General features: G+C 46.8%; 1 protein-coding gene and 1 pseudogene across 3 annotated transcripts in view; one reads left to right on the top strand and one right to left on the bottom strand.

Moving 5' to 3' along the window:
* Nucleotides 1–2,111: 2,111 nt before the first annotated feature.
* LOC142599289 (uncharacterized) lies at nucleotides 2,112–4,463 on the bottom strand (annotated as a pseudogene).
* A 20,466-nt stretch (nucleotides 4,464–24,929) lies between these two features.
* The window catches only part of LOC104643370 (homer protein homolog 1), a 125,580-nt gene continuing 122,796 nt past the window's right edge, over nucleotides 24,930–27,713 (top strand). The window contains exon 1 of one of the 3 annotated variants that reach the window (XM_075739050.1): nucleotides 24,930–25,925. In XM_075739050.1, coding sequence (XP_075595165.1) covers nucleotides 25,921–25,925 — 5 coding nt within the window. In that variant the 5' untranslated portion in view covers nucleotides 24,930–25,920. The remainder of the gene's footprint in view (nucleotides 25,926–27,713) is intronic. The other 2 variants (XM_075739049.1, XM_075739051.1) reach the window with 2 other exon arrangements.

Genomic DNA, 27,713 nt, shown 5'->3' with positions numbered 1-27,713 from the left:
TCCCATTGTCATCAATCTTTAAGAAACAGTTAGAATCATTTAGTTTACTTCTTCGGCTAACAGGTAATTGAGAACCATATGATGTTGAAATATTGCCGCTCGCATTTGCGTGGCTTGGTCCTCTAATAGGTCAAGAGCATGGGCTGTCTCATTGGTAATAATCTCTAGGACAGCTTGCAATTGAATAATGCGGTTTAAATTGTAGATAGGTTCTCGAGCACAGCTAGCCCACTCATTGGGGTTCCAGGTGGCAGGTCCATAATGTTCTACGATACGTTGAGGGGTCCACTCATCTTTGCCCCAGGTTTGACTACTTCCACTTGCTATAGAGGTATCAATGGACTGCCGATGTCAATTGAGATCATCATATACCTTAACACTCAACCCGTCACCTTCATTTTCTGGGAGTAGGAAAAAACAGGGGTGAATTGCCCCCACATAACACACCCCAGTCCAATTTGCCGGTAACAGTTTATAAGCAGATTGGCCACATACCCAATAACGTCCCTTCAGAGCACGATCCCCGTTGCCAAAGGGGCTCCATGAGTTTGACCCTTTTGGATTGTCTCAATAATTGCCTTGTGCCCATGGTCTCAGGGGGGGTTATGGGGGAGTTATTCGAAGTACAATTAGTACAGTAATAGGCTCCTACTGAACTATTATATGAACAGGAACAATTCATTAACCCTTCCCAGTGGGACCCTAAGCTCCCATCTGGGGATCAGAATCCCTCCGGATACCAAATACCACCCGTTTCATTTCGCCATCTCCAGTTCATCCTCCCAGTGGAAGTACTACCATAGCTGTAAGTCAATTTACAGTTAGATAGTCCTAGGTAGTTTCCAGTATTGATGTTGTTGGAGGCTATACAATGTTCTCCACGAGTTGGGTATCGTACTGGCCAGGGCAGTGATGTACTGTCTTCCCAATAGGTATCATTTTTAATTTCACTGTAGTTGCTCACCAGCCATTCAGGGGAAATGGGGACAGCAGTCCATGGCCAACTTTCTAAACCTAACAGTCCACCACAAACCCAACACTTAGTAAGATTAAAAGCGTTAGCTACTTGTTGGCCTAAAGCAACAAATTCATTTTCCCGTAACAATTTTGGGGAGGGGGGAGTGCAGAAGTTTCCCCTGATATTAAAGATGGCGATAATGGCCAGCCAAAACACTATTTGCGATAGTACACTATGCATCCTATAAAGATTAACAAAACAATCCCCGACACAACTCCACAGGTGATCAGCAACTTCAAGTGTTCATGAATTCCTTCAGACAGGCTCCGGAACTTTCACCTGAAAGAGAAAAGAAAACAAACTCGGTTCCCTTCCAGGAACCAGAAGAGTGTGGTGGTTAGAAGGATGGAATAATCCACCTTGTGTTAATCTTGTGTTCCTTCCCATGGGCATCTTTTGCTTTCCAGGCATACTTATTCATTGGGGTTTCCAGTACCAGGGGTACAGCCCCCACAGTAGGGAGTCCGACCAAAACGTGCTGGCCTGGAAAGCGCGACAGATTCTTGGGATACTCAGAGCCGCATGGGGCTGGCATAATGGTTGGAGCCTTTGGACAAAATGCTGTGATTTTTGGGCATCCATTTATTCCCCCTCTGGCCCCCAAAGTTATCGGATAAGGCTTAACATTTGTAAGCTTCAAAGGGGGAAGTAGTGGTGCAGCTTGTAGCAACCGAATATCTACAGTGGGAGAGCCAAATGACCACTGTCTCCCTTTATTATCAATCCAGGTCTTCCCTTTCAGAACATCAAGTCCCAAGAGGTTGAATGGAAGCTCTCCCACTACCATAGCCACTGTAGTGGCACTATCTTCTCCCGGCAGACGCAGGCTGACCATTGCCAATGCCTGTGGTTGAACATTGCCAAATGCATCTGCCACAAACAGTGTTTGCTTGCAGGATGTAACTCCACAATTAGCAGCATCTTTTGTTTTTAATAGCTGAAATTTGAGCACCAGTATCTATCAAAAATGTGACCAGAACTTGTTTTGGTCCTACAAGGCCTGTAATTAGCAAATCACCCCGGCCATTCTCAGTGAGCTGTCTCATATGTATCCAACCTTCGCCCCTCCGCTCACCACTGAAGGGCAAAGGATCTAGTTTCCCGCTGGGTTTTGGGAGGCATTTATTTCTGATAAATCAATCAAGGAGGGTGCACTGGGAGCAGTATCCTCAAAATCCAGTTCTCCATTTGCCAGTTTAGCGGGCCATCCTGTTACCAACTTTTCTAATTTGTCTGTTGGCAGTCCGTCCATTAAGTCACGTGGGATCCCCTTCTGTTGTCCCTCCGCCCACAGTCTATTACGTCTGTTTGGGATATCTCTCCCTCCTGGTGGTTTGGAGAGAGGTACTCTCCTATCATTCTCAGGGCATGGAACTATTTTTACTTCCGCTTGCCTCAAGCCCCTGGGGTCTGTTTTGGCAGTTGGAAGGTTAACGGGGTCATACTTGTGCCCATAATTGATCAGTTCTTGGGCCACTTCCCCCCAGGTCCACATTTTCCTGTCCAAGGGTTGGTGGTGTGGCATAAGTCCTTCTAAAGCAGCCTCAACTCTGTTGCCTTGGGGCATTGCTTGTATTTTTCCCTGTAATTGTATACGAATCAGTTTCAAGGAATCGGGGAGTCCCCTTATAAGGGGGGTCATTTGTTCGGGATCTACTGGCATCATCATTGGGGACTCCTGTCTAGGTTCCAACTTTCGATCATACATCATCTGCAGACAAGCTGCCTTCTGCACACTCTCTACTAATTGATCCACAGTCCCTGTAATCGCAAGAGGGTCCCCCCTCTCCAGGGGGTTCAAGCCACCCGCCCAATAGGCTGCCCGTTGGGTCAGAGACCAGGGGGCACGGTGGTTCCCAGTAGTTAAAAACACTCCTGGTCCCCAATACCCTTCCGCCTCTCTTTCACTTAACAGAATCTGGTCCCCCCCAGACAGCGACACTCTCCACACATACTCCGTTTCTGATTCCTTAGGGGTTCGGCCAAATTCCTTCTTTAGTTTCATCAACTCAACAGCAGTATAAGGGACTTCCTTGGTTGTAACTTGGGGGGACTGGTCCTGCTCATCATCATAAATGTACTCGGTCTCGACCAAGGGTCGCAGCGAAAGCAGTTCTAATTTCTCTACTTTCTCTTTTGCTGCCTGCAGGTCGTTAAAGGGGTAGCCAATTTCTGATCTTGGGGGAATTTCCTCGCGGGTAGTATCTGCAAGGAGCTGCTCCTTAAGGGCAGTCTGCAAATGTTTCACTTGATTCTTTTCTGCCTTAAGTTGTTCTTTTAATTCTGCCACTTGCCCCTGAAGGGACCGGGTAAGGCTTTGAAGGGATTTGATAGTTAGGGACTCCGCAGTACAGCAACGATCTCTAGCCTCTACTGCGGCGGCTAAGCTAGCACCAAGAACAGCACAAATAATTGCTTTTCCTTTTCCTGCTGTTAGTCTCACATCTTTGTGCAAGGCACCCATTCAGTCAACCATGCTCTGCAAATTATGCCAATTTCCCTGAGCCCAGTCCGCCCTGGGCACAGAGGGTCATGCTCTATGTTTCTCCAGAAAATCAAACAAAATTTCCCTTCCCGAAGGAAGGTTCTATCATCACTCATTTTGTTTAAAGCGGGGAAGCGGTCATCTCAGGAAGGCAGCACGCAAGTTTCAAACAAAACAACAAGCCCGCCCCCCTTACATTCCTGAGAGGTCTCACGAATTCAGCACACAAGTCTCCAACAGAACACAAGCCTGCCCCCCTTACGTTCCAGAGAGGCTGTTACTCAAAGCGGGGAAGCAGTCATCTCAGGAAGGCAGCACGTAAGTTTCAAACAAAACAAGCCCGCCCGCCTTATGTTCCTGAGAGGTCTCACGTATTTGGGAAACAGTAGGGCACACAAGTTGCAAACAAAGCACAAGCCCACCCCCCTTACTTTCCAGAGAGGAGGAGCTTTTATTCAAAGCGGGGAAGTGGTCTTCTCAGGAAGGCAGCACGTGAGTTTCAAACAAGACAACAAGCCCGCCCCCCTTACGTTCCTGAGAGGTACACACATTATGCAAAACAGGGTAAAATGCAGCACTCTCGCTTCAAGGGATCCTGTCCGTGATGCCAATTTAAATGTCCCGATCCAATATCGGGGAGGTTTCGATACGATCCCAAGAGCAAGATTAAGACACAAACGAGGTCAAATGCTGTATACTAGAAACAGTTTTTATTATGAAAAGAGTAAAAAAGAAAAGGTAAAGGTAACTGATAAGAGCGATAGGACAGGGCAGAAAAGAAAGGCAGAAAACCAAGCAAGACTCCGGGATAGAATCGCAAGAATAGTCACCGCCACGGAACCACGGTGTCTTGGTGGAGGGGTCCAAATCCCTCGTTCTGCGACGGCGGACGAAGACGCGGGTCCACAGCATCCCGTGGACGAAGGCACGGCGCGGGTCCACAGCGTCTCGGAGGTCCATCTCGGGAGAGTCCAAATCTCTTGTTCTGCTCACCTGTGCTGTCCAGCGACCAGTGATGAACATGAGCGCTCGATGCAGTGCAGTTTCCTCCGTCCAGCTGCGCAGGGGTACACCACCGGTAATTATCAGCACTGCTTTTCCTTCTTCTCTTTTTCAAGTCCTTCTTCTAGTTTTCAAGTCCCGATTCGGGCGCCATTTGTGGTGTATGACAGGCACAGACTCCGTAGGGTGCAAGTACAGAATCAACTTTATTAGAGAATTTCCTGATTATATAGTATTTCTTGTTAAAAGGGGAGGCTCTTTTATTCCCCAATCATCACCCGATTCGTGTTCCCCGCAAGATCTGCTATTCTGTTTTTCTCTTGCACCTGGCGGGCGCCTGGCTGTCTGTTCTCAGCTCCTTATCTCCTGGATTCGGCCAGTCACATGTTATTTATGAGCTACTGAAGAATGCAAGGCCTGTTTTGTGCATATCTTTTCTTTGAACTGTTGTTTTTTGCTGCTTTAGCGCACAGGTCGAAATCGCACGTTTCCCACGCCATCTTTATTCGCTAAAGCGTTGATCTCCACACCTCCTGGCACCCCGACTGCCAGTAATGGGCTGGATGCTCAAACAGAGGGCCCCTTCTACACATCATGTGACTCCATCTACGTGGAGTAAAGGGGGTTGCACTGATTACACAGCGGGCTCGAATAGGAAGCCCCAATCGTCCAGGAATTCTGGAAGGGATCACAAACTGGCCAGAAGGGAAAGATTTCGGAATGTCGCCAGAGGAGGAGGTGACACATGCTGAAGAGGCCCCACCGTATAATAAACTAACAGAAGATGAGAAGCCATATGCCCTGTTCACTGATGGGTCCTGTCACATTGTGGGAAAGCATCGAAGGTGGAAGGACGCTGTATGGAGTCCTACACGGCCCATTGCAGAAGCTGCTGAAGGAGAAGGTGAATTTTGCCAGTTTGCGGAAGTGAAAGCCATCCAGCTGGCTTTAGATATTGCTGAAAGAGAGAAGTGGCCAATACTTTATGTCTATACTGAGTCATGGATGGTGGCCACTGCCCTGTGGGTGTGGTTACAGCAGTGGAAGCAGAGCAACTGGCAGCACAGAGGCAAACCCATCTGGGCTGCCCCATTGTGGCAAGATATTGCTGCCTGGCTAGAGAAGCTGGTTGTAAAGGTACGTCATGTAGATGCCCACGTACCCAAGAGTCGGGCCACTGAGGAACATCAGAACAACCAGCAGGTGGATCAGGCTGCCAAGATTGAAGTGGCTCAAGTGGATTTGGACTGGCAATGTAAGGGTGAATTATTTATAGCTCGGTGGGCCCATGACGCCTCAGGCCGTTAAGGAAGAGATGTGACATATAGATGGGCCCGTGATCGAGGGGTGGACTTGACCATGGACGCCATCTCACAGATCATCCATGAATGTGAAATGCGCTGCAATCAAGCAAGCCAAGCGGGTAAAGCCTCTGTGGTATGGAGGATGATGGCTGAAATATAAATATGGGGAAGCATGGCAAATTGACTACATCACACTCTCACAAACCCACCAAGGCAAGCACCATGTGCTTACAATGGTGGAAGCAACCACTGGGTGGCTGGAAACATATCCTGTGCCCCATGCCACTGCCCGGAACACTATCCTGGGTCTTGAAAAGCAAGTCCTGTGGCGACATGGCACCCCAGAGAGAATTGAGTCAGACAACAGGACTCATTTCCAAAACAACCTCATAGACACCTGGGCCAAAGAGCATGGCATTGAGTGGGTGTATCACGTCCCCTATCACACACCAGCCTCTGGGAAAATCAAACAATGCAATGGACTACTAAAGACTACACTGAGAGCAATGGGTCATGAGACCCTGAAACATTATGATACATATTTAGCATGTAAATGTTCAAGGATGGGGAAGTCCAATGTGTACCTCAAGGGGATTTTATTTTGGGTGAGAATAGCCAATAAATTAATTTTTTTTGTGGAAGCAAAGGAAAAATAGAAGATTTATTCTTTGCTTCCCATCAGTGGGCAAATTCCAGCCAGTTCCTGGGAAGCAAGGCTTCAGTACGTGTAGCGGTTGCTCTGGAAGATAAACATTGTAAATAATGAATGCCCCCCCCACCCCCACCCCCCTTTCTCTTAGCTTTTATTACTGAGCAGATGTCATATGGTATGGAATATCCCTTTGGTCAGTTTGGGTCAGCTGTCCTGGCTGTGTCCCCTCCCAAGATCTTGCCCACCCCCAGCCTGCTGCTGAGGGGGGAAAATGTTGGAGAGACCACTTTGATGCTCTGTGAGCGCTGCTCAGTAGTAGCCAAAACACTGGTGTGTTATCAGCAGTTTGCTAGCTACCAATACACAGCACAGCACCATGAGGGCTGCTATGGGGAGAATTAACTCCATCTCAGCCAGACCCAATACACACTGTCGCCAATTGGCTTGGCCTTGGCCAGCAACAGGTCTGTCTTCGAGCTGGTTGGCATTGGCTTTGTCAGACCTAGGGGAAGCTTCTAGCAGCTTCTCGCAGAAGCCACCCCTGTAGCCCCCCTGCTACCAAAACCTTGCCTTGCAAACCCAAAACACTTAGTTACCTAAATGTTATAGATTAAGTAGAGTTCTCTCCACTTGCCTAGGTAGGGCTAAGAGGTAAGTTAAATGTAAGGGATGTACCAGCAGAGTATCACTGATGGTATGAATCATAACACAAAATCTCTAGTTCTAAGCAAGCAAAATACCTTTCAGAAAGGATAGATAGATAGACAGATAACTTGTTTTGACAGAATTCTGTTTAGAAGAATTTCAGTAAAACTTGAGGTTATTGGGGTTTTTCTCTCACTGAACAAAGTTTACCCATATTTTCCTCACTATCCTCTTGCTTACTGCCCATGAAGATCTCAGGTCTTCCACAATATAGGAAAGAACTATGAAAGAGGGCTGCAGAACTTGGTGCTCTGTTACTCTTGATACCACGAGGTTCAAGGAACTCAAGGACAGTGGTTTGCTGAAAGCTATTGAACTAGCCAGAACATTTTGGCTAAAATTTATTAAACAATAAATCCTGTTCCCTCTATGTCAGAGTTTTCACAAAAGGTGAAAACTAATGTCAGTATTCTTCCTTACTAATGCTGTAACATATCTGTGAATGCTACTTTTATGAGAGATTGCTCTTATATTTGGAGACATAGGGACGTGAGGGAAGCTTGTGTGTTTTGCTTACACAAAGGGAACTCAAAACTACAGTAAGAGGTTTTGAACAGCAAAAAGTAATAAAAATATGCTTCTAACAGGAACAAAGTAAAATCATGTAATCTGTAATTATTTGCTTTCCATATAATTTCCAAATGTCATCCATGCTCGGAGAAATTAAGAGATGCAGGAAATAATATCCTAATAAACTCTTTTTTTAGATGCCAGTAAGGGAGTATGGGTGAGGGCAGTATTTTTTCTGTGCATATTTATGTGCTGTCAAGTCTTTGGATAAACCATAACTTTCTATGGCATAAGCATCTGTCAATGATATACTCACTCTTCGAAGTGAAGTAATAAAATAGCTGACTGCTCACCCTCAGAAATAACAGAGACCTGAATACTACAAACAGGTAAGCACATACTTTTCTATCATATATACGGGATAATTCATGTACATAACTATTTGCAGTTCGAGGGCATTTGATGTCCAAGAGCATAAGTAAATATGCTGACTTATCTATTTCTCATAACTTACTAAGGATATGTTTTTTTTTATTTTTGAAGAACCATAGAGGTAAAAAGGTATTAAACTAGTTCTTCATGAAAGGACACATCATGATTTTCCTTCCTCATTTGAACATTCTTTTATACTCATAACTAATTTCACACTCAAGATCTAACATAAGCCTAAATACATGTAGCTGGAACGTAACTACTGCAAGCTGGAAGAAGACAACCTTCAGGATATGCTTTTTTCCCTATAGAATAGGCATAAATTCTTTAAGATCGTAACTGATGCCATGACACCATTCTGGTACAGAGGTGTCCTGGTTCTGGCAAGGATAGAGTTAATTTCACAAGGAGCCAGGACAGGTAAGCCAAGCTGGCTGGGGGCTATTCCATACCATGTGACGTCATGCTCACCATAAAAGGGGGCTAGTCTAGTAGGGCAGGGGTGGGTTCGGCATGGCTCCCAGACTGGTCGAGCCTCAGGTCCCTCGCTCGGTTGTGGGATCGGTAAATCGTTCTCTGTTATCACCCATTGTTACTATCTGTTATCAGTACTGTCGTTGATTGTTTTCCCTCTCCCTTGCTGTCCCAGTAAACTGCCCTTATCCCAACCCTCGAGGCTTTGCCGTTGTTTTTCCGTTCTCCTCCCCATCCCGCCAGGGGAGGGGTGAGCGAGTGGCGTGTGGCGCTTAGCTGCCGGCTGGGGCTAAACCACGTCAGTCCTTTTTGGCGCCCAACGTGGGGCACAAGAAAATCGAGATAAGGATAGTAATTGGAAGAGGTAACGGGCAAAACATTGACTGAACGTAACTTGAGAGTGATATAGTGGTGAAGGGACGAGAGGTAGATTTTGTGTGTAGATTGTCCACTCTTGTTTGGTGTTGTGATAGTGTTGTTTTGATTTTGGTCTGGGGCGCTGCCCGGTGGAAACTGGAGCAGCATTCTTTCTGGAAGAGTCCCTTTTTACAGCTGTCTTGCCTTGTAGCTCATGTACGCATGCCCGTAGGGTTGAGGTGGGCTTCCCATCCCATTTCCTCATGTCTTCTCTGTGGTCACGCAGGAAAAACCACAGGATACCTTGTGGTGTGTATGCTCTACATCCCCTCTCTGGAGCAGAAAAATGCTTACTCCTAACAGCTGAAATGCGGGTCTGTACAGGTGGGGAGTAAGACATATCCTCTTTGAGTTGCTGGACGTCCTGGGACAGTTTCTCCACAGCCGAGACGAGGGAGGAAGAAAGGGTCTCTTCATACTGCCGGAGTCGGCCAGCCACTTAGTCCACCGTGGGTGCCTCTTCACTTTTCCAGTCGATTACTGCCAGTGAGTTGGCGTACGATGATGGTGCACTTTGTACAAATTTTCGCCACATGGGTCGTGTACACTGGACTTCATCGGGGTCTGTGGGCAACTGTGCATTGTCCGGATCATAATAAACCATCTCCTGCACAGCTAATTCCCTCAGATATTGGATACCTCTCTCCATAGTGTGACGGGGGGATCCCAACAGTTGACCCTGTTGGAGGTTGAAGTAAGTCTAACTGGGAATGAGTGGCAAAAGCACCCCATTGTGACTGGGCCAGAGGCTCCGTGCATCCTGGGCATAGACTACCTCCGGAAAGGGTATTTCAAAGACCCAAAAGGCTACCGGTGGGCTTTTGGAATAGCTGCCTTGGAAGCGGAGGAAATTGAACCATTGTCTAGTTTGCCTGGTCTCTCAGAGGACCCTTCTGTTGTGGAGTTGCTGAGGGTCAAAGAGCAACAGGTGCCGATTGCTACTACAACTGTGCACCGGCGGCAATACTGCACCAACAGAGACTCCCTGGTTCCCATCCACAAGCTAATTCATCAACTGGAGGGTCAGGGAGTGATCAGCAGAACCCGCTCACCCTTTAACAGTCCCATATGGCCAGTGCGGAAGTCCAATGGAGAGTGGAGGCTGACGGTAGACTATCGTGGCCTGAATGAAGTCACACCGCCAACAAGTGCTGCCGTGCCAGACATACTGGAACTTCAACATGAACTGGAGTCAAAGGCAGCCAAATGGTATGCCACAATTGATATAGCTAATGCATTTTTCTCGATCCCTTTGGCAGCAGAGTGCAGGCCACAGTTTGCCTTCACTTGGAGGGGCGTCCAGTACACCTGGCATCGACTGCCCCAGGGGTGGAAACACAGCCCCACCATTTGCCATGGACTGATCCAGAGTACATTGGAAAAGGGTGAAGCCCCGGAGCACCTGCAATACCTTGATGACATCATTGTACGGGGCACCTCAGCAGAGGAAGTTTCTGAGAAAGGGAAGAAAATAATCCAAATCCTGCTGCAGGCTGGCTTCGCCATAAAACGAAGTAAGGTGAAGGGGCCTGCGCAGGAAATCCAATTTGTAGGAATAAGGTGGCATGATGGGCGGCATCAGATCCCTATGGATATTATCAAGATAATAGCAGCCATGTCCCCACCGACCAACAAAAAGGAAGCACAGGCCTTCTTAGGTGTTGTGGGTTTCTGGAGAATGCACATTCCAAATTACAGTCTGAATGTAAGCCCTCTCTACCACGTAACCCGGAGGAAGAATGATTTCAAATGGGGCCCTGAGCAACGACAAGGCTTTGAACAAATTAAACAAGAAATAGTTCATGCCTTAGCTCTTGGGCCAGTCCGGGCAGGACCAGATGTAAAAAATGTGCTGTACACCGCAGCCGGGGAGAATGGCCCTACCCGGAGTCTCTGGCAGAAAGCACCAGGGGAGACTCGAGGTCGACCCCTGGGGTTTTGGAGTCGGGGATACAGAGGATCCGAGGCCCGCTACACTCCAATGGAAAAGGAGATATTGGCAGCATATGAAGGGGTTCAAGCTGCTTCAGAAGTGATTGGTACTGAAGCACAGCTCCTCCTGGCACCTCGACTGCCAGCCCTGGGCTGGATGTTCAAAGAGAGGGCCCCTTCTACACATCATGCAACCGATGCTACGTGGAGCAAGTGGGTTGCGCTGATCACACAACGGGCTAGAATAGGAAGCCCCAATCATCCAGGAATTCTGGAAGTGATCACAGACTGGCCAGAAGGGAAAGATTTCAGAATGTCGCCAGAGGAGGAGGTGACACGTGCTGAAGAAGCCCCACCGTATAATAAACTAACAGAAGATGAGAAGCCATATGCCCTCTTCACTGATGGGTCCTGTCGCATCGTGGGAAAGCATCGAAGGTGGAAGGCTGCTGTATGGAGTCCTACACGGCGAGTTGCAGAAGCTGCTGAAGGAGAAGGTGAATCGAGCCAGTTTGCAGAGGTGAAAGCCATCCAGCTGGCTTTAGATATTGCTGAAAGAGAGAAGTGGCCAACGCTGTACCTCTATACTGAGTCATGGATGGTGGCCAATGCCCTGTGGGGGTGGTTACAGCAATGGAAGCGGAGCAACTGGCAGCTCAGAGGCAAACCCATCTGGGCTGCCCCGTTGTGGCAAGATATTGCTGCCTGGCTAGAGAAGCTGGTTGTAAAAGTACGTCATGTAGATGCCCATGTACCCAAGAGTCGGGCCACTGAGGAACATCAGAACAACCAGCAGGTGGATCGCGCTGCCAAGATTGAAGTGGCTCAAGTGGATTTGGACTGGCAGCGTAAGGGTGAATTATTTATAGCTCACTGGTCCCATGACACCTCAGGCCATCAAGGAAGAGATGCAACATATAGATGGGCCCGTGATCAAGGGGTGGACTTGAGCATGGACGCCATCTCACAGGTCATCCATGAATGTGAAACATGCGCTGCAATCAAGCAAGCCAAGTGGGTAAAGCCTCTGTGGTATGGAGGCCGATGGTTGAAATATAAATATGGGGAAGCATGGCAAATCGACTACATCACGCTCCCACAAACCCGCCAAGGCAAGCGTTATGTGCTTACAATGGTGGAAGCAACCACTGGATGGCTGGAAACATATCCTGTGCCCCATGCCACTGCCCGGAACACTATCCTGGGTCTTGAAAAGCAAGTCCTGTGGCGACATGGCACCCCAGAGAGAATTGAGTCTGACAATGGGACTCATTTTCGGAACAACCTCATAGACACCTGGGCCAAAGAGCATGGCATTGAGTGGGTGTATCACATCCCCTACCATGCACCAGCCTCCAGGAAAATCGAATGATACAATGGGACTGCTAAAGACTACCCTGAGAGCAATGGGTGGTGGGACCTTCAAACATTGATACACACATTTAGCAAAGGCCACCTGGTTAGTTAACACTAGGGGATCTGCCAATCGAGCTGGCCCTGCCCAATCAAAATTCCCACGCCCAGTAGAAGGGGATAAAGTTCCTGTAGTGCGCATGAAAAATATGTTGGGGAAGACAGTTTGGGTTATCCCTGCTTCAGGCAAAGGCAAGCCCATCTGCGGGATTGCTTTTGCTCAGGGACCAGGGTGCACTTGGTGGGTGATGAGAAAAGATGGGGAAGTCCGGTTTGTACCCCAAGGGGATTTGATTTTGGGTGAGAATAGCCAATAAATTAAATTGCATGATTTTAATAGCGATATACTGTATCAATGGTATGACCATAAGAATCACCCAAAACTAATGAAGGATGGACTTTGAAACTGAACAAAGTGCCACCATGATGGAACTAGAACTGACTTCAACTGGTGCCCAGAAACTTTATCAAAAAATCACATCTTTGACATCTAGACTGTGAGCATGGACCATACCAGATACACCGGCTGTGAAGACTCCGGATGCGGCGTGCAACAATCCAGCAGCACGCACCATTGCTCCTGCCCTGAGAGACTGTAATGGCAGATGGAGCCCAAAGCCATGGACTAAATGAACTCAAGGGACATTTTAGAGCGATAGCCCATAGAGTAAGGCAATGAGATCTGTAAAATAATCTGGGCATGACGTAGATGGTATGCAATAAGGGGTGGATAATGTCCTGGTTCTGGCAAGGATAGAGTTAATTTCACAAGGACCCAGGACAGGTGACCCAAGCTGGCCGGGGGCTATTCCATACCATGTGACGTCATGCTCACCATAAAAGGGGGCTAGTCGGCAGGGGTGGGTTCGGCATGGCTCCCAGACTGGTCGAGCCTCAGGTCTGTGGGTCGGTCCTGGGATGGGTAAATTTTTCTCTGTTATCACCCATTGTTACTATCTGTTATCAGTACTGTTGTTGATTGTTTCCCTCTCCCTTGATGTCCCAGTAAACTGTCCTTATCACAAACCTGGAGGCTTTGCCGTTGTTTTTCCGTTCTCCTCCCCATCCCGCCGGGGGAGGGGTGAGCGAGGGGTGCGTGGCGCTTAGCTGCTGGCTGGGACTAAACCACATCAAGAGGGTAAGAAATAAAGAATAAATCATGAATTTAGTATTAGCTTACAAGAAATTCAGAGGTGAGCTAGTGTCACGACATGAGATTTTTCTTAGACGACTTTGGTTTAGCAGAAATTTAGGATTTATTAATATTTTGAGACAGATCACAATATTAGGTTGCATAATTATTAACAGCACTTAATCATCAGCCAATTTAACAGAATGATTCAATGGAATTTGTTACAATCAAAATAGCCACTTAGTCAAAGATTTGAAAATGGCAAGGGTCACCCAAAACTTACAGCAGGGTTGCACACACAGATGGGGGTTAAATCAAATCATACATATAGACAGGCAGACAATCCTGGATCAAATCACACAGACAGACAAATAGTTCTGAACCAATTGCATACATATACACAGAGGTTAACCTATGATTAGAATTTCCCTTTTCATGAGTTTCATAAGTTATTCACTTTTATGTGTCAGCATTCATCAACGGACAGTCAGTGAACCTTGCTGTGGGATGCCGGACTTGTCCAGGCTTGTTGGTGCTGAATACAGGGCCATTATGACCCAGCAGAAGGGGCCCTGGGGCAGTCCAGCTTGGGCGAGAGCAGGGATTGAGCAACTTGCTTATCTTGCACTGATAAGCACTGGACCTGAACAGGGGCAGGGGATGAGCAATTTGTTCATCTTAACAAGATGCAGCGCCTGACAGGTCTGCTCCTTAATCAACTAAGTGACGCCTGGGGTGAGGGGGAGCCTTCACAGCTTGACGTTACTTTGGTAAAACTAAACAGACCACCGCTCCTCTGTACTGAATGCCTTTGTTCTCTGCCACTTCCCGCCCCCCCAGCCCCGATCAACTGCACGACAAGCCTTGTTAAGCGCCAATCGACACACAATACCTGACTTAGTCCCACCTCGCCAAAAGGATAAATCTGGCATTTAGAATCCTCTTTTCTGAGGACGAGAACTCCAACTATCCGGACGGGTCGACGGGCCTGGACCTCTCTCCTCCCCAAGCAGGGACGCCTCTTTGGTAAGACTTGCGCCTCCGATTATGTCGGATGTTACCCCGGGAAAACTATCATTAACAAAAGTGTTGAACCATTAACTTTTGAGCTCAAAATTGTTGCAGTTAGTGCATTTATCAATGGCAATTCCGAACTTTTATATCTGTCGCCTCAATAAATTACCTATTTTTCTTTTCAACTTTGCAAAACTGTTTCAGTGAAAGTCCTTGGTGGGGCTCTCACAGGCAAACGTTGACTCCGATAAGTGGCTACACACATAACCCTTTAGACATAAACCGTTGACCAAGTCTGGGACTAAGACTGGACCTAGCCGCACCTAGGCTCCTCTCTGAGAAGGAGTTTAGAAAGCAAGGGGGTCCTTTCTGAACCTCGTGACTCAACGGGAGGGCCTCCCTCAGCCACACATCAGACTTGTACCCTTTCACGCGACACCTTGCGAAATCAGGCCTTTGAGTAGTCATGAAATCGTTGACAGACGATCTCAGAATCCTTGCAAAATCTCCCCTGAGAGCTGTCCCAGCTCAGGGGGAGATACTAGGTCACACAGTGCACAGAGATGCAACATATAGATGGGCTCGTGATCGAGGGGTGGACATGACCATGGACGCTATCTCACAGGTCATCCATGAATGTGAAACATGAGCCGCAATCAAGCCAGACAAGTGGTTAAAGCCTCTGTGGTATGGAGGATGATGGTTGAAATATAAATATGGGGAAGCATGGCACATCGACTACATCATGCTCCCACAAACCTGCCAGGGAAAGCACTATGTACTTACAATGGTGGAAGCAAACACTGGGTGGCTGGAAACATATCCTGTGCCCCATGCCACTGCCCAGAACACTATCCTGGGTCTTGAAAAGCAAGTCCTGTGGTGACATGGCACCCCAGAACGAATTGAGTCAGACAACGGGACTCTTTTCCAAAACAACCTCATAGACACCTGGGCCAAAGACCATGGCATTGAGTGGGTGTATCACATCCCCTACCATGCACCAGCCTCTGGGAAAATCAAAAGGTACAATGGACTGCTGAAGACTACCCTGAGAGCAATGGGTGGTGGGACCTTCAAACACTAGGACACACATTTAGCAAAGGCCATCTAGTTAGTTAACTCTAGGGGGTCTACTAATCGAGCTGGCCATGCACAGTCAAAACTTCCACGCACTGTAGAAGAATATAAAGTCCTCATAGTACATATGAAGAATATGCTGGGGAAGACTGTCAGGGTTATCCCTGCTTCAGACAAAAGCAAACCCATCCGTGGGATTGCTTTTGCTCAAGGACCTGTGTGCACTTGGTGGGTGATGCAAAAGGATGAGGAAGTCCAATGTGTACCTCAAGGGGATCTGATTTTGGGTGAAAATAGCCAATAAATTAAATTTTCTGTTGTTAACTGCTAAATAACCCTGCCATTGCATGTCATCATTGCCACAATTACTATATGCTGTATCAACGGTATTATAGTAAGGATCACCCAAATTATTGAAGGATGAATGCCGTGATGATGGAACTAGAACTAGCCTTAGCAATCAGTGCCCACCAACTTCCTTGAAAAATCAACATCTTCAACCCGCAGACCACGAGCATGAACCATGCCAGATACACAGCCGCGAGTTCCAGATGCAGCATGCAACGATCCAACAGCACATGTCATCACTCCTGCCCTGAGAGACTGTAATGACATATGGAGCCCAAAGTCACAGACTAAATGAACTCAATGGACACCTGTAGACTAAGGGAATGATATCTCTGTGTGTGTATATATATATCTCAAACACAGGGAAAATGGTGGCGATTAATTGGGAAGCGTAGGATCTGGGCATGACGTAGATGGTATGGAATAAGGGGTGGATAATGTCCTGGGTTCGGCTAGGATAGAGTTAATTTTCACCAGAAGCTGGGATGGGACACAGCCAGGACAGGTGACCCAAACTAGCCAAAGGGGATATTCCATACCATGTGACATCACGCTCAGCATATAAAGGGGGGCTAGTCGGGGAGGGGTGGCGTGGCTCTAGGGCACATGGCTTGGGGACGGTCGGGCTTCGGGATGGGTCTGAGTGTGCGGTCTGAGTCGTATGGTCGTTGGGTGAGAAACTGCATTGTGTATCACCAGTTGCGTATATTCTGTTAAGTACTGTTGTTGCTATTTCCCTCTCTCTCTGCTGTCCCAGTAAACTGTCCTTATCCAAACCCACGAGGTTTTGCCTTTGTCTTCCCATTCTCCTCTCCATCCCGCCGGGGGAGTGGAGGGATGAGCGAGTGGCCGCGTGGTGCTCAGCTGCTGGCTGGGGCTAAACCACGACAGTCTTTATCTGATCTCTGTTTCATTCTCGATTCACTGGTTCCTACTCCTTTACCTGCCATTTCTCTCTCTGGCCCTTAGTCATGGTTTCCACTTGGACTTCTGACTCTTTTCCCATAATGTCAAAAGCTGGTCTGACTTACTGTCAATCTGGTCCCAGTCTGAAAGTCATCTTCTCTCTTAAGCCTGAGCTGTAGAATGGCACTAGAGCAATCTTTAGAGATTTGTAGGTATATTTCCCATGTGTGTGTGAAAAGTCATTGTTTTTTCAGTTTAGCATGCTGTAAACTGGACCAACTTGCCAGAGAAATGGAAGAAGACTAAAAGTGAAAAGAAAGATATTCAGAATATTTGTGGCCAAATTTCAATTTTCTGCTTCACAGCATGAAGATGGTAGCGCTTCTCAAAGGAAGCTTGGGCAAAATTTTCTCACATAGACAAAAAATAATGTATATACTAGGACTTAATTTTCAGCAGCAGTTGAAATCCAGGTGCACGGAAACTCTGTGGAAATAGTTGGAAGTTCCAGATGTTCTTTATGGAAGGATTTACAGAAATACAGCATAATTTTTTCCAAATATGACTGTTTGAAAGTCTCAGAAAAACTCATCTCTAAGAATCATAGAATCATAGAATAGTTTGGGTTGGAAGGGACCTCAAAGATCATCTAGTTCCAACAACCCTGCTGCGGGCAGGGACACCCTCCACTAGACTAGATTGCCCAAAGCCTCAACCGACCTGGCCTTGAACACTTCCAGGGATGGGGCCTCCACAACCTCTCTGGGCAACCTGTTCCAGTGCCTCACCACTCTCACAGTAAAGAATTTCTTCCTAACATCTAATCTAAATTGACCCTCCTTCAGCTTAAACCCATTACCCCTTGTCCTGTCACTACACTCCCTCATAAACAGGCCCTCCCCATCTTTCCTGTAGGCCCCCTTCAGGTACTGGAAGGCTGCAATTAGATCTCCCCAGAGCCTTCTTTTCTCCAGGCTGAACAATCCCAACTCTCTCAGCCTGTCCTCATAGGAGAGGTGCTCCAGCCCTCTGATCATCTTCGTGGCCCTCCTCTGGATGTGCTCCAACAGCTCCATGTCTCTCCTGTACTGGGGCCCCCAGAGCTGGACGCAGTACTCCAGGTGTTGTCTCACCAGAGTGGAGTAGAGGGGCAGGATCACCTCCCTCGACCTGCTGGTCACGCCTCTTTTGATGCAGCCCAGGACATGGTTGGCTTTGTGGGCTGGAAGCGCACACTGCTGGCTCTTGTTGAGCTTCTCATCAATCAACACCCCCAAGTCCTTCTCCTCAGGGCTGCTCTCAATCCAGTCTCTGCTCAGCCTATAGCTGTGCTTGGGATTGCCCCAACCCACGTGCAGGACCTTGCACTTGGTCTTGTTGAACTTCATGCGGTTCACACGGGCCCACCTCTCCAGCCTGTCAAGGTCCCTCTGGATGGCATCCCTTCCCTCCAGCGTGTCGACCCCACCACACAGCTTGGTGTCGTCGGCAAACTTGCTGAGGGTGCACTCCATCCCACTGTCCATGTCGCTGACAAAGATGTTGAACAGTGCCAGTCCCAGTACCGACCCCTGAGGAAGGCCACTCGTCACCATTCTCCCCTTGGACATTGAGCCATTGACCACAACTCTTTTGGTGCGACCATCCAGCCAATTCCTTATCCACCGAGTGGTCCATCCATCGAACCCATGTCTCTCCCATTTAGAGACAAGGATGTCATGTGTGACAGTGTCAGATGCCTTGCACAAATCCAGGTAGATGATGTCAGTTGCCCTTCCCTTATCCACCAACGCTGTAACCCCATCATAGAAGGCCACCAAATTTGTCAGGCATGATTTGCCCTTAGTGAAGCCGTGGTGGCTGTCACCAATGACCTCCTTATTTTCCATGTGCCTGAGCATAGTCTCCAGGAGGGTCTGCTCCATAATCTTGCCAGACACACAGGTGAGACTGATTGGCCTGTAGTTCCCTGGGTCTTCCTTTTTTTCCTTCTTAAAAATGGGGGTTATGTTTCCCCTTTTCTATTCGGTGGGAACTTCACTGAACTGCCATGACTTCTCAAATATGACGGAGAGTGGCTTAACAACTTCACCTGCCAGTTCCCTCAGGACCCGTGGATGCGTCTCATCAGGTCCCATGAACTTGTGCACCTTCAGGTTCCTTAGATATTCTCGAACCTGATCTTCTCCTACAGTGGGCGGTTCTTCATTCTCCCAGTCAAGAAGGAAAACTCAGGCAGAAAATTAAGTAGTTTCTTCAAATATTCAGAAAGATTCTATTTTTAGAATGTCTACAAGAATTTTAAAAAAATAAGTTGGAAAGAAGAACTGCTAAAAACAGAAGATAATTATGCTAAGGTAATCTTATATTTGCTAGTGAATGAGTACTTCATATACTACAAGCTTTCAGACCCTGGGAAACAATCATAAAAATATTAACCTATTATTTCAAAGATAGGAATAATAGGAAGAACAGATATAGAAATCATGGATGATGTTTAGAATTTGTTAGGAGTTCTAGTAGAAATCTACTTGGTCTTGTTTGACAGGAGTGTCCAAAAAAAATGCCATGTGATTGCTATGACTTACTGTCTCTGAAAACACAGACCATATTGTCTATAATGTAAATATGACACACTAGAAAAGAAAACTCTGTGTGCAAGTACAGTTTTGCCAAGAAAGGAATGCTGTTGGAGAGATTTCAGATCCACAATGCCATTATTGCTATATTTCAAAACTCGTAAGTAAAAAATACGCTGGTTTTTACAATATTTTCAGCATCTTCAGCTGAAACTGCAAAAATATCTGCATGGATTTGTGGAAGCAAAGCTGAGTAATGTGTCTAGATAAACTTGGAGCACTTAGAAATGACAAGGTGACATAATCAGTCTACTGGCATAAACTGTTCTTTCTCTATGGTCAGAAAAAACACACAAGGAAATTGCAGCCACTAATAAACCTGACTAAGAAATGAAAGCATTATTCAGGGCTCAGTATCTTTAAAAAATTCCTGTAGGAGTATAGTGCCACAGAGCTGTGTAGGAGATATGCGATCTATTTCTGGTGGTAAGAGAATGAGATGTTGGAAGTGGGTGCTGGAAAACTAGCATTTACTGGCAACAGGACGAAGTTAGAAATATTGGACCATAAGGCATCTCAGGGAATTATGTCATACAGTTGCTTTCAAAAGCAAATCTAGTCCCAGTTTCAGAGTACCACATTTACTTGAATATAAGGCAACACTTAAGTTTCTTCATCTATTCTGGGAGAAAAAATGATGAATTTAAATTCCTCCAGAATCCCTCCAGGACCACCTGATAGGATAGTTAAGATTTTTCTAGACTGATGAAAATTCAGACAGAAACCTTGGGCTCAGGGAAGAGGTTGCAATTTACTCTCTTCCCCTCTTTTCTCTACTTCATTTATAAATTAAACAGAGGTCCTGCAAGGGAAAATGATGAAGTGATCCAACTCATTGAAAGAAGCATGTGTGTGGGGAGGGAGATTTATGATTAGACAGGAGAAAGGAGGGCAAGGAAAAGGCATAAAAGAGTAGGAGGAAAGAAGAGACATAGAATAGCAGAAATGTATGAGACATCAGGAAAGTGTGAGGTACTGCCTCCCTCATCTTCCCTCATCAGGAAGTGGTTGAGTCACCATCCCTGGAGGTATTTAAAAGATGTGGTGCTTAGGGACATGGTTTAGTGGTGGATTTGGCAGTGCTAGGTTAACGGTTGGACTTGATAACCTTAAAGGTCTTTTCCAACCAAAACAATTCTATGATCTTCAAAGGGAATAAACATCCTTGGTTTCTTTAGGGATTCTAGAATTTACACTCATCTGGTATTAAAGCAAATGGTAGCTGATGTAAGGATGCAGCAGTAGTACCCCAGCCCAGAGCCTTGGAGGAAGTGGTGCCTGCAGGCTTCGAGCTGCAGGAGGAAGGATGTCTCCATTCTTCCAGCTACCTTCACCTCTCCCACCTGGAGGCAGTGATGGCTGCTGTCTGAGTCCTGTGATTACTTTTCAGTCATTGTTTCTTTTGCACCTGGTACTTATTTTGGAAGGCTACTCTTGAAGCTACCAGCTCCTTGAAGATCAACAACCTTTGGAGTGTCAGGAAAAAATATACATAGCGAGTTTATACCCATTTATTCTTTTTCCCTTTAATTGCTCTTTTTGCTCCCCTGCTTGTTTTAGCCTCACCCAAAATATTTGGAGAGCATAATAGTATGTCATATCAGATTTTAGTTTGATAAGCCAAACAAACCAATTTTTATTTTTCTATTCTCAAATAACAGCTCTGAGGTTCCCTAAACATCCTTAGAGTTTCTATCTGGTTTTGGTGTAGCTAGAATTCCTTTTTTTGAATGTGCTGACTAGAGCTGAACAAGGAATTGCAGTTCAAATCTTTTCAGTGTTTTATCCAGAGAAATGGGATTTCCCCGTCTCTCTCACAAGCACATTTGCCTTTTCCATAGGAATGGTAGCTTATAACCAATGTGTGATCAACCAATACAGATCTGGTTTTGCATGGAGAATACAGAGGTACCATGTAAGGTTAGTCAAAATGCAGACTTTTGTGGTGCTTCTTGCTTTTCCAGCTGTTCTGCTGCTGTTCAAGAACTTTGGCCAGGCCAACGGCCATGTCAATACTCAGCAGGCTTGAGATTCAGATAGCACAGCCATCTGCTTTTTTATCATCTACAGGTATCCCACCAGGAGGTTCAACCCAACCATCCTTTCAGAGGTATTGATACTGTTGCCAAGTTTACAAGTGTTGCCTCAGCTGATTGGCCATTCAGGGCAAGGGTGTCAGAACAGGGTTTGGCAGCTCGATCATTGGCTATGAATGCCAGGAATATGCTGCTTCAGAGCAGCAAACAAGTCTTTCTTCTGCACCATCCTGTGCTTTGCCTTGCCTGAAGCCATCTATGTCTTGTTTGATGGTGGCATTGCTTGGTATCTTGCGAAGTTACAGCCACTGACCTGCTCATAGTTTCTATCAGGCAGCATGCTCTACAGCTCAAGACTGCTTCCATCAGAGTGCTCCAGACAAAAAAAAAGTGTTCTAAAATAGCAGAGGGAAAAAAACCAAACCAACCAACTTAGAGCTGAGCCTCTTGTCATCACTATTAAATTTCTCCATGTTATATTACTTCAGTCTTCAAGATGAGGTGATTGTGTATCATTTCTCCTGTCAATTTCTATCATTTAATCTCCTTGCTTGCTTTCTTTGTATCTGTCTTAGCTGATGGATGTCACCATGTTTTTGTATCTTATACTAATTTGGGGAATGGCAAGAGAAAGAAGTTATTTCAGTAAGTTTGGCAAGCATAAACAAAGGCTTTCTCCACAAGACAAATAATGTTAACTCAACCAAATCAACCTGGAAACTGATCAAAATTGTAAAAGGGTATAATTGAGACAAAGCTTAAGGCTTAGAGAAAGCTCGGTCAGACCTGGAGGAACAGTAACAATAAATATGTAAGGGAAGTAATCAATTATGTGGAGCTGCTACACTTAACTGTAATAATCAATTAACATTGTTTAAATGAAGAATTAAGAAGAAAAAAAGATTAACCATAAGATTTACTTGGAGTGATGTTTTCTTTGTCCCTACAGCTCTGTTCCCTCACCTGGGATCTTATCTGTCCCAGTACTCATATTTTATTACTTATAGAGGAGCATGAAATATATAGGGCATTTCACAAGTCAATAAAGACACTCTTGGTATCCCACACAGGGTTGTTCTGGAAATAGCAGTTTTTCTTTGCCCCTGAATCTGTTCACACCTCTGATTCTCAAGTGAACATGCAATTCTTTCCCCCAGGGCTCAGTGCGTGTTTGGTTTCTTTTATATTTTTTCTTTTATCTTCAGTCTCAGAGAGTTCTGTTTTTGCATCCATGCGGTGAGAAAACATTATACTTCATGCAAGCCAAATATGTGAACAAGTTGAAAAGCAGAGACAGATGGAGCCATCTCTGTGATATCTAAACAAAATACTTTGGACATAATGAAATACTAAAGCATTTGCATTAGTGTGTGAACTTGAGCTGAAAGAACAGAACTGATGCAACAGAGTTACTCATATGTGGATTTAGAGCCTTAGTTTCTTTTGCTCTTGACCTGCTGTTACTGTATGCAAAATGTCATGTGGGACTTTTAGAAACTAATGAATCTGGGCTCCTAATTACTTGACATCAAGGAATATATTTATAAGCTGTGAGTTGTTTACACTTGCCTAGACTGAATTATTTTTGATCATAGTCTCTTTCACTCTTATCACTCTTATCATATGGAAGAAAGAACTGTTGTGGATCTTCATCTTTCCCCAAACAACACTGGGGACTACCACAAACAGTTTTACTGCTAGAAGCCTGTACATCTAATTTGATTTTTAGTGGAAAATACATAGAGCTTCATATGTTTCAGAGTTAGCACATGAAACCCAACCAAAAAAATGACAATGGCAGTTCAGAAAAGTAATGGAGCTTCATCATAACCATGCATGTTCTGAGCATTGCCCACAACAAACCTTAGACTGTTGCCACTCAGTCTAAACTTTTTGTAGCTCAGTGCCTTTGCTTTATGTTATGAGGTAGTGTGTGAGAAATGGGAAACTGAGGAAGCTGTTGTTTTCTCCCTTATGAGGCAATCTGCCTCGATGCTACTGGTAGGAATGATTCATGCTAGGTTTCTTATGCTTAGTTTTGTTTGGAGAAGGTTTCCCTTGGTATTTAATTTGTTATCATCATCTTCACTCTTCCCATAGCTAATTACTTTTATAGGTCAAAATGTCGAAGCAAGGATCTGTAAGACACATGCATGTATGAATTAAAATAACTTGAAAATAACTGTCCTTACTCTGGGGAGATCACATTGTTAGGTAAATCCTTTTGCTGTCTTTCATTCCAGCTTCTTCCTGGGATACACTTGGTCTCAGGTAGTAGAGATCTTATGAGAGGACAAACCTTTTGTTAAAGCAACAGTTGTGAGCATACCATTGTTGGTTTTGTTGTGTTTTACAGTGCCATAACATCCATTGGTTAAACTTGAGCCTTCCATTTTTATGTGGGGATTGACATCTAGTATCTCATTGATATCTCCCTCTCACACCCATTATAGTTTAATATGCCTCTGGTGGCTACAAAATCACTTAAGCAGGAAAATACCATGAAAATATTGAAAGTGGTCCTAGAAGTAGCAAGGAGCTGGGATGCATGTTCCACCTTGGGTATCCCAATGCCATTGGCATTGTCTAGCAGCAGTTATACCTAATATTTATAAATTCAGGAAAACTTGGAGAGTTAATGGAAATATTTGCTGAACCTAAGATGAAGTAGGTGCCGAGCAAGGTAGTAGTAGATAATGCTGGAGCTTGGGCTACTCTGTTGAATTAGAAGCAGCAACACATGCTATCTGTTTGCATGGTACCATTGAAGGACTGAGCCAAAAATAGTAGGATCTGGCAAGCTCACAGTGCTGTCTGTTTCTTTGCAATACTACTGGCATGGATGTGCTGGAATCTACTTTTTTTTTTTCTTTTTCCAATTTTAGAATGTCCGCTTTGTTTCTTTCCTGTTTAGCCAGTAACGCTGTCGGGGTTGAAGTGTTTGCAAAGGAAGGGGATGCAGGCATGTGTTTCGACACGGGCCCATCTGCCTTTGGAGTCAGGCACCCTGCCATTCCCACGCCCAGGGCAGAGGGCTAGAAAGTTGCCGCAGCCGCCTTCCGCAGTGGGCTCCGCGCCATCTTCACCCGTGGCTCTCGGGCGCAGGAGCTCACACCTGGCTCTCCCCGCCAAACCGCAGGGCGCACCGCTGCTTCCGCGGCAACCAGGGCGGGCGCGGGGCGCGGCGGCGGGCGCGCGCGCGCGGCGTTGCTATGAAGACGGCGCCGCAGGGAGCGAGGGCGGGAGGAGGTGGTTCGGGCGCCGCCGGCGCTCCGGAGAGGCGCACGGAGGCAGCTGCGCCGCGGCAGGCCCCGAATCCTCACACCCACCGCCATTCCCTGTTATAGAAGCGCTTCCGGTGGCGTGGACCACTCTGACATCCCACCGCACCCCGGTGACGTCAGCGCCGGGAACGGTGCGTGACGTCGGTGCGTAGGGGAGCGCAGTGACGTATGCTATTTAAAGCTCCCCGGGTGGAGGATGGAGGCAGCGTGAAGAGGTGTAGTCGCGAGCAGTAGCGAGCTGGCTGCTTGTGGCGGTGTGCGCGGTGGACTGTAGGGGCCTTCCCTTCCCCGAGGGGGCGGGCAGAGGCAGCGGCTCGAGGGCGCTGGAGCAGCCGCGCACCGCCTGACACGGAGCTCGCTCAGTTCCACCGGCGGGGCTGAGCCCGCGGCCCCGCTGCAGAGGAGCGCGGGCTCGGCGGCCCCTCCCGCTGGCAGTGACCGACCCGCCGCGCCCCAGGACGATGCCCGCCCGCTCGTCGCAGAAGGCGTGACGGCGAGGAGCGGACCCGCCGCCGCGAGAAGGAGGAGCGGCGCTCCGCATCTCTGCAGCCGGGGTGGGCGGATCGGGGGAGTGCGGGGCCCTGGTGCCCGCGGTAGACGCGCGGCCGCCGCTACCCGCCGCACGCCGGGAGCTCGATGCCAGCGTCAGTGTCGCGGCTCGCTCTGCCTCCTCAGGAGAATGCATTGGTGCCCACCACGCTGCTGGCGGGGGTGCTAGCAGGAGCGGTGGCGTGGAGCCCTGCGCGCACCGCGTGCCGTATGCCGCTCCGCCTCTGAGTCGCACGGAGCCTTCGGCGGCCGCTCACCTCTCGGCGAAAAGCGCCGCAGCCGTCGCCAGCCCCTCACGGAGAAGACGAGCGTCTCCCCGTCCGCCCGCAGGAGAGGACTCATCTGCCGCCGCTGCCGCCCGCCCGAGGGCCGGAGCCGCTGCCTGCGGGCGTCTGTCGAGGCCGACGGCCATGGGAGCCCGGCCTGCGGGGAGCGCTCCCTAGCGCGCCGGCGGCTCTGCTCGGCCCGGCAGCTGCGAGCCGGCGGTGAGCCCAGCCCAGTGGACTGCTGCCGCCACGGGGCTACGGAGCTGCCGTTGCGGCGAGGCGCGGCGAGGAGCGCCCTGGGGACGCGGCACCGCCGGCCGCCATGGGGTAAGGATGTCGCGGGGGCCGCCGGGGCGGGGGGAGTGTGGTGTGTGGAAGCGGCTGCCCGCGCGAGCTGTTGCTGTTCAAGCGGGCGCGCGGAGGCGAGTGGTTTTACTGGCTGGGTGCATAAGGAGCAGGAATCCTGCTGCGATCGATACTGTGCATCAACCTGATGAAAGGAAAGCGGGGCGCACCGTGATCTGCAGAGGTTTGCCTTCACCGTAGCCACATCGGATCGCTGGAAGAGCCGCCTTGAAACATGGTGTGAATTTCCCAATATAGTGAAGAAGGCTCTAGAGAAATCTGCTTTACAGCAGGTCCCCTAAGTAAATTGGGACATCCACTTGAGGGTCTAAGGAAATTAGAAGGAATAAAATCTTTAAAATGAACCTGATCACTTCTGATTTAGGAGCTATAAAAGTGATAAAAATACCTGTGAAAACTTTCCACAGTTGTATTCTTAGTAATTTGTATAGTGAGATGAAAAAACACCCCTTGTGCTTGCCTGATAACCTCTGAATAGAATGGAAACTCATCCATGTTCAAAACCAACAGAAACCCAGTATGATTTGGCTAACTGCAAGGTGGAGGCAGACTTTTAATGCATTAACAAGATGCTGGTTTTCTAAGACTTTATGACATAGTTCAGAGTATAAAAGTTATAACTCATGTCCTTTGTATTTTGGTCATTCAGGAATTCAAATGTGAAATTGATATAGTAATATGGAAGTTAAAAGTGTCTCTTTCCTCAAGCTGTTAAGGACACTTGGAATTCTTCAATTTATTAACTTCCTTGCATGTAGGGTAATAACAGCTGCATCCTTGGCTCTGAGTCACTGGGGCTCACTGTATAAGATGTAGGAAGAAATGACTTCTTAGTCTAGCTTTTATTTTCCTGTTGTCTTCCTTTCCATTTGAAAAAAAAATAATCTCAAATAGAATAAACCCAAGCTTGCAGCTGTCTACACATTCAAGAAAGTGATAATGTGTTTCAAAAACCTGCCAAAAGACTAAATGATGTTATAGTGGTTTTGGGATATATTCTTAAAACTACTAAGCAGACACAGAATTATGCAATTTTAAAAATTCAAATAATGGAAAACATCTCATTTATTTAAAATCAGTATGGTGTTTGTAGATATGTCAGTTAAGTGCATCGTATTACAAATACAAATAACTGTTGAAGAGGAGCAAACTTTGTACTTTCTCCAGAATTAAATTGAGCACTTCTGAAAACAAAAACCTGACTTACAAAAAAAAAAAATCCTTAATTTCTCCATTTCATAAACTCCAGTACTGCTAGTGTTTTAGCATGGTAGCTTCTTAATGAACAGCGCAAGTTCATATCTGTAGAGGGAGTGGAAATAATCCTAAATACTGAAGGGCTATAAAAATTATTTGGAGAAAGAGTGTATAGTTGGTGTCATGACTCTTAAGTAGTATCTTGGCATGTTAAGGTCAATAAGACTTTAGACAGTACACACTGGGGTATTGCAATATAGCATTCCTTTGCAGACTATCTTTTAACAAGGTGGTCAAAATCAGCAATGTAGATATGTTACTGATAAGCTCTCTGCTCTCCAAGAGTGAGTGAGTGTATCCAAGCCAGGGCCAGCAACAGCTCTGTGGATCTGTGATTAAGTATTAGATGTTTGCTAATGTTCAGAGCAGAGGTCTTGTTTCAATAGCTATTTTGTATTAGCATCTAAATGCAATTGGCCATGGATTTCAGACTTATTTCTAGATCAAGATGTACTGGACTGTTAATACTGCAGTTATAAAAATAGTCTACTA

Source organism: Balearica regulorum, chromosome W (genome assembly GCF_011004875.1).
Source record: "Balearica regulorum gibbericeps isolate bBalReg1 chromosome W, bBalReg1.pri, whole genome shotgun sequence".
Lineage (NCBI taxonomy): Eukaryota > Metazoa > Chordata > Aves > Gruiformes > Gruidae > Balearica > Balearica regulorum.
Note: the sequence above shows the minus strand (reverse complement) of the source record. Positions and strands in the feature narration are given on the sequence as shown.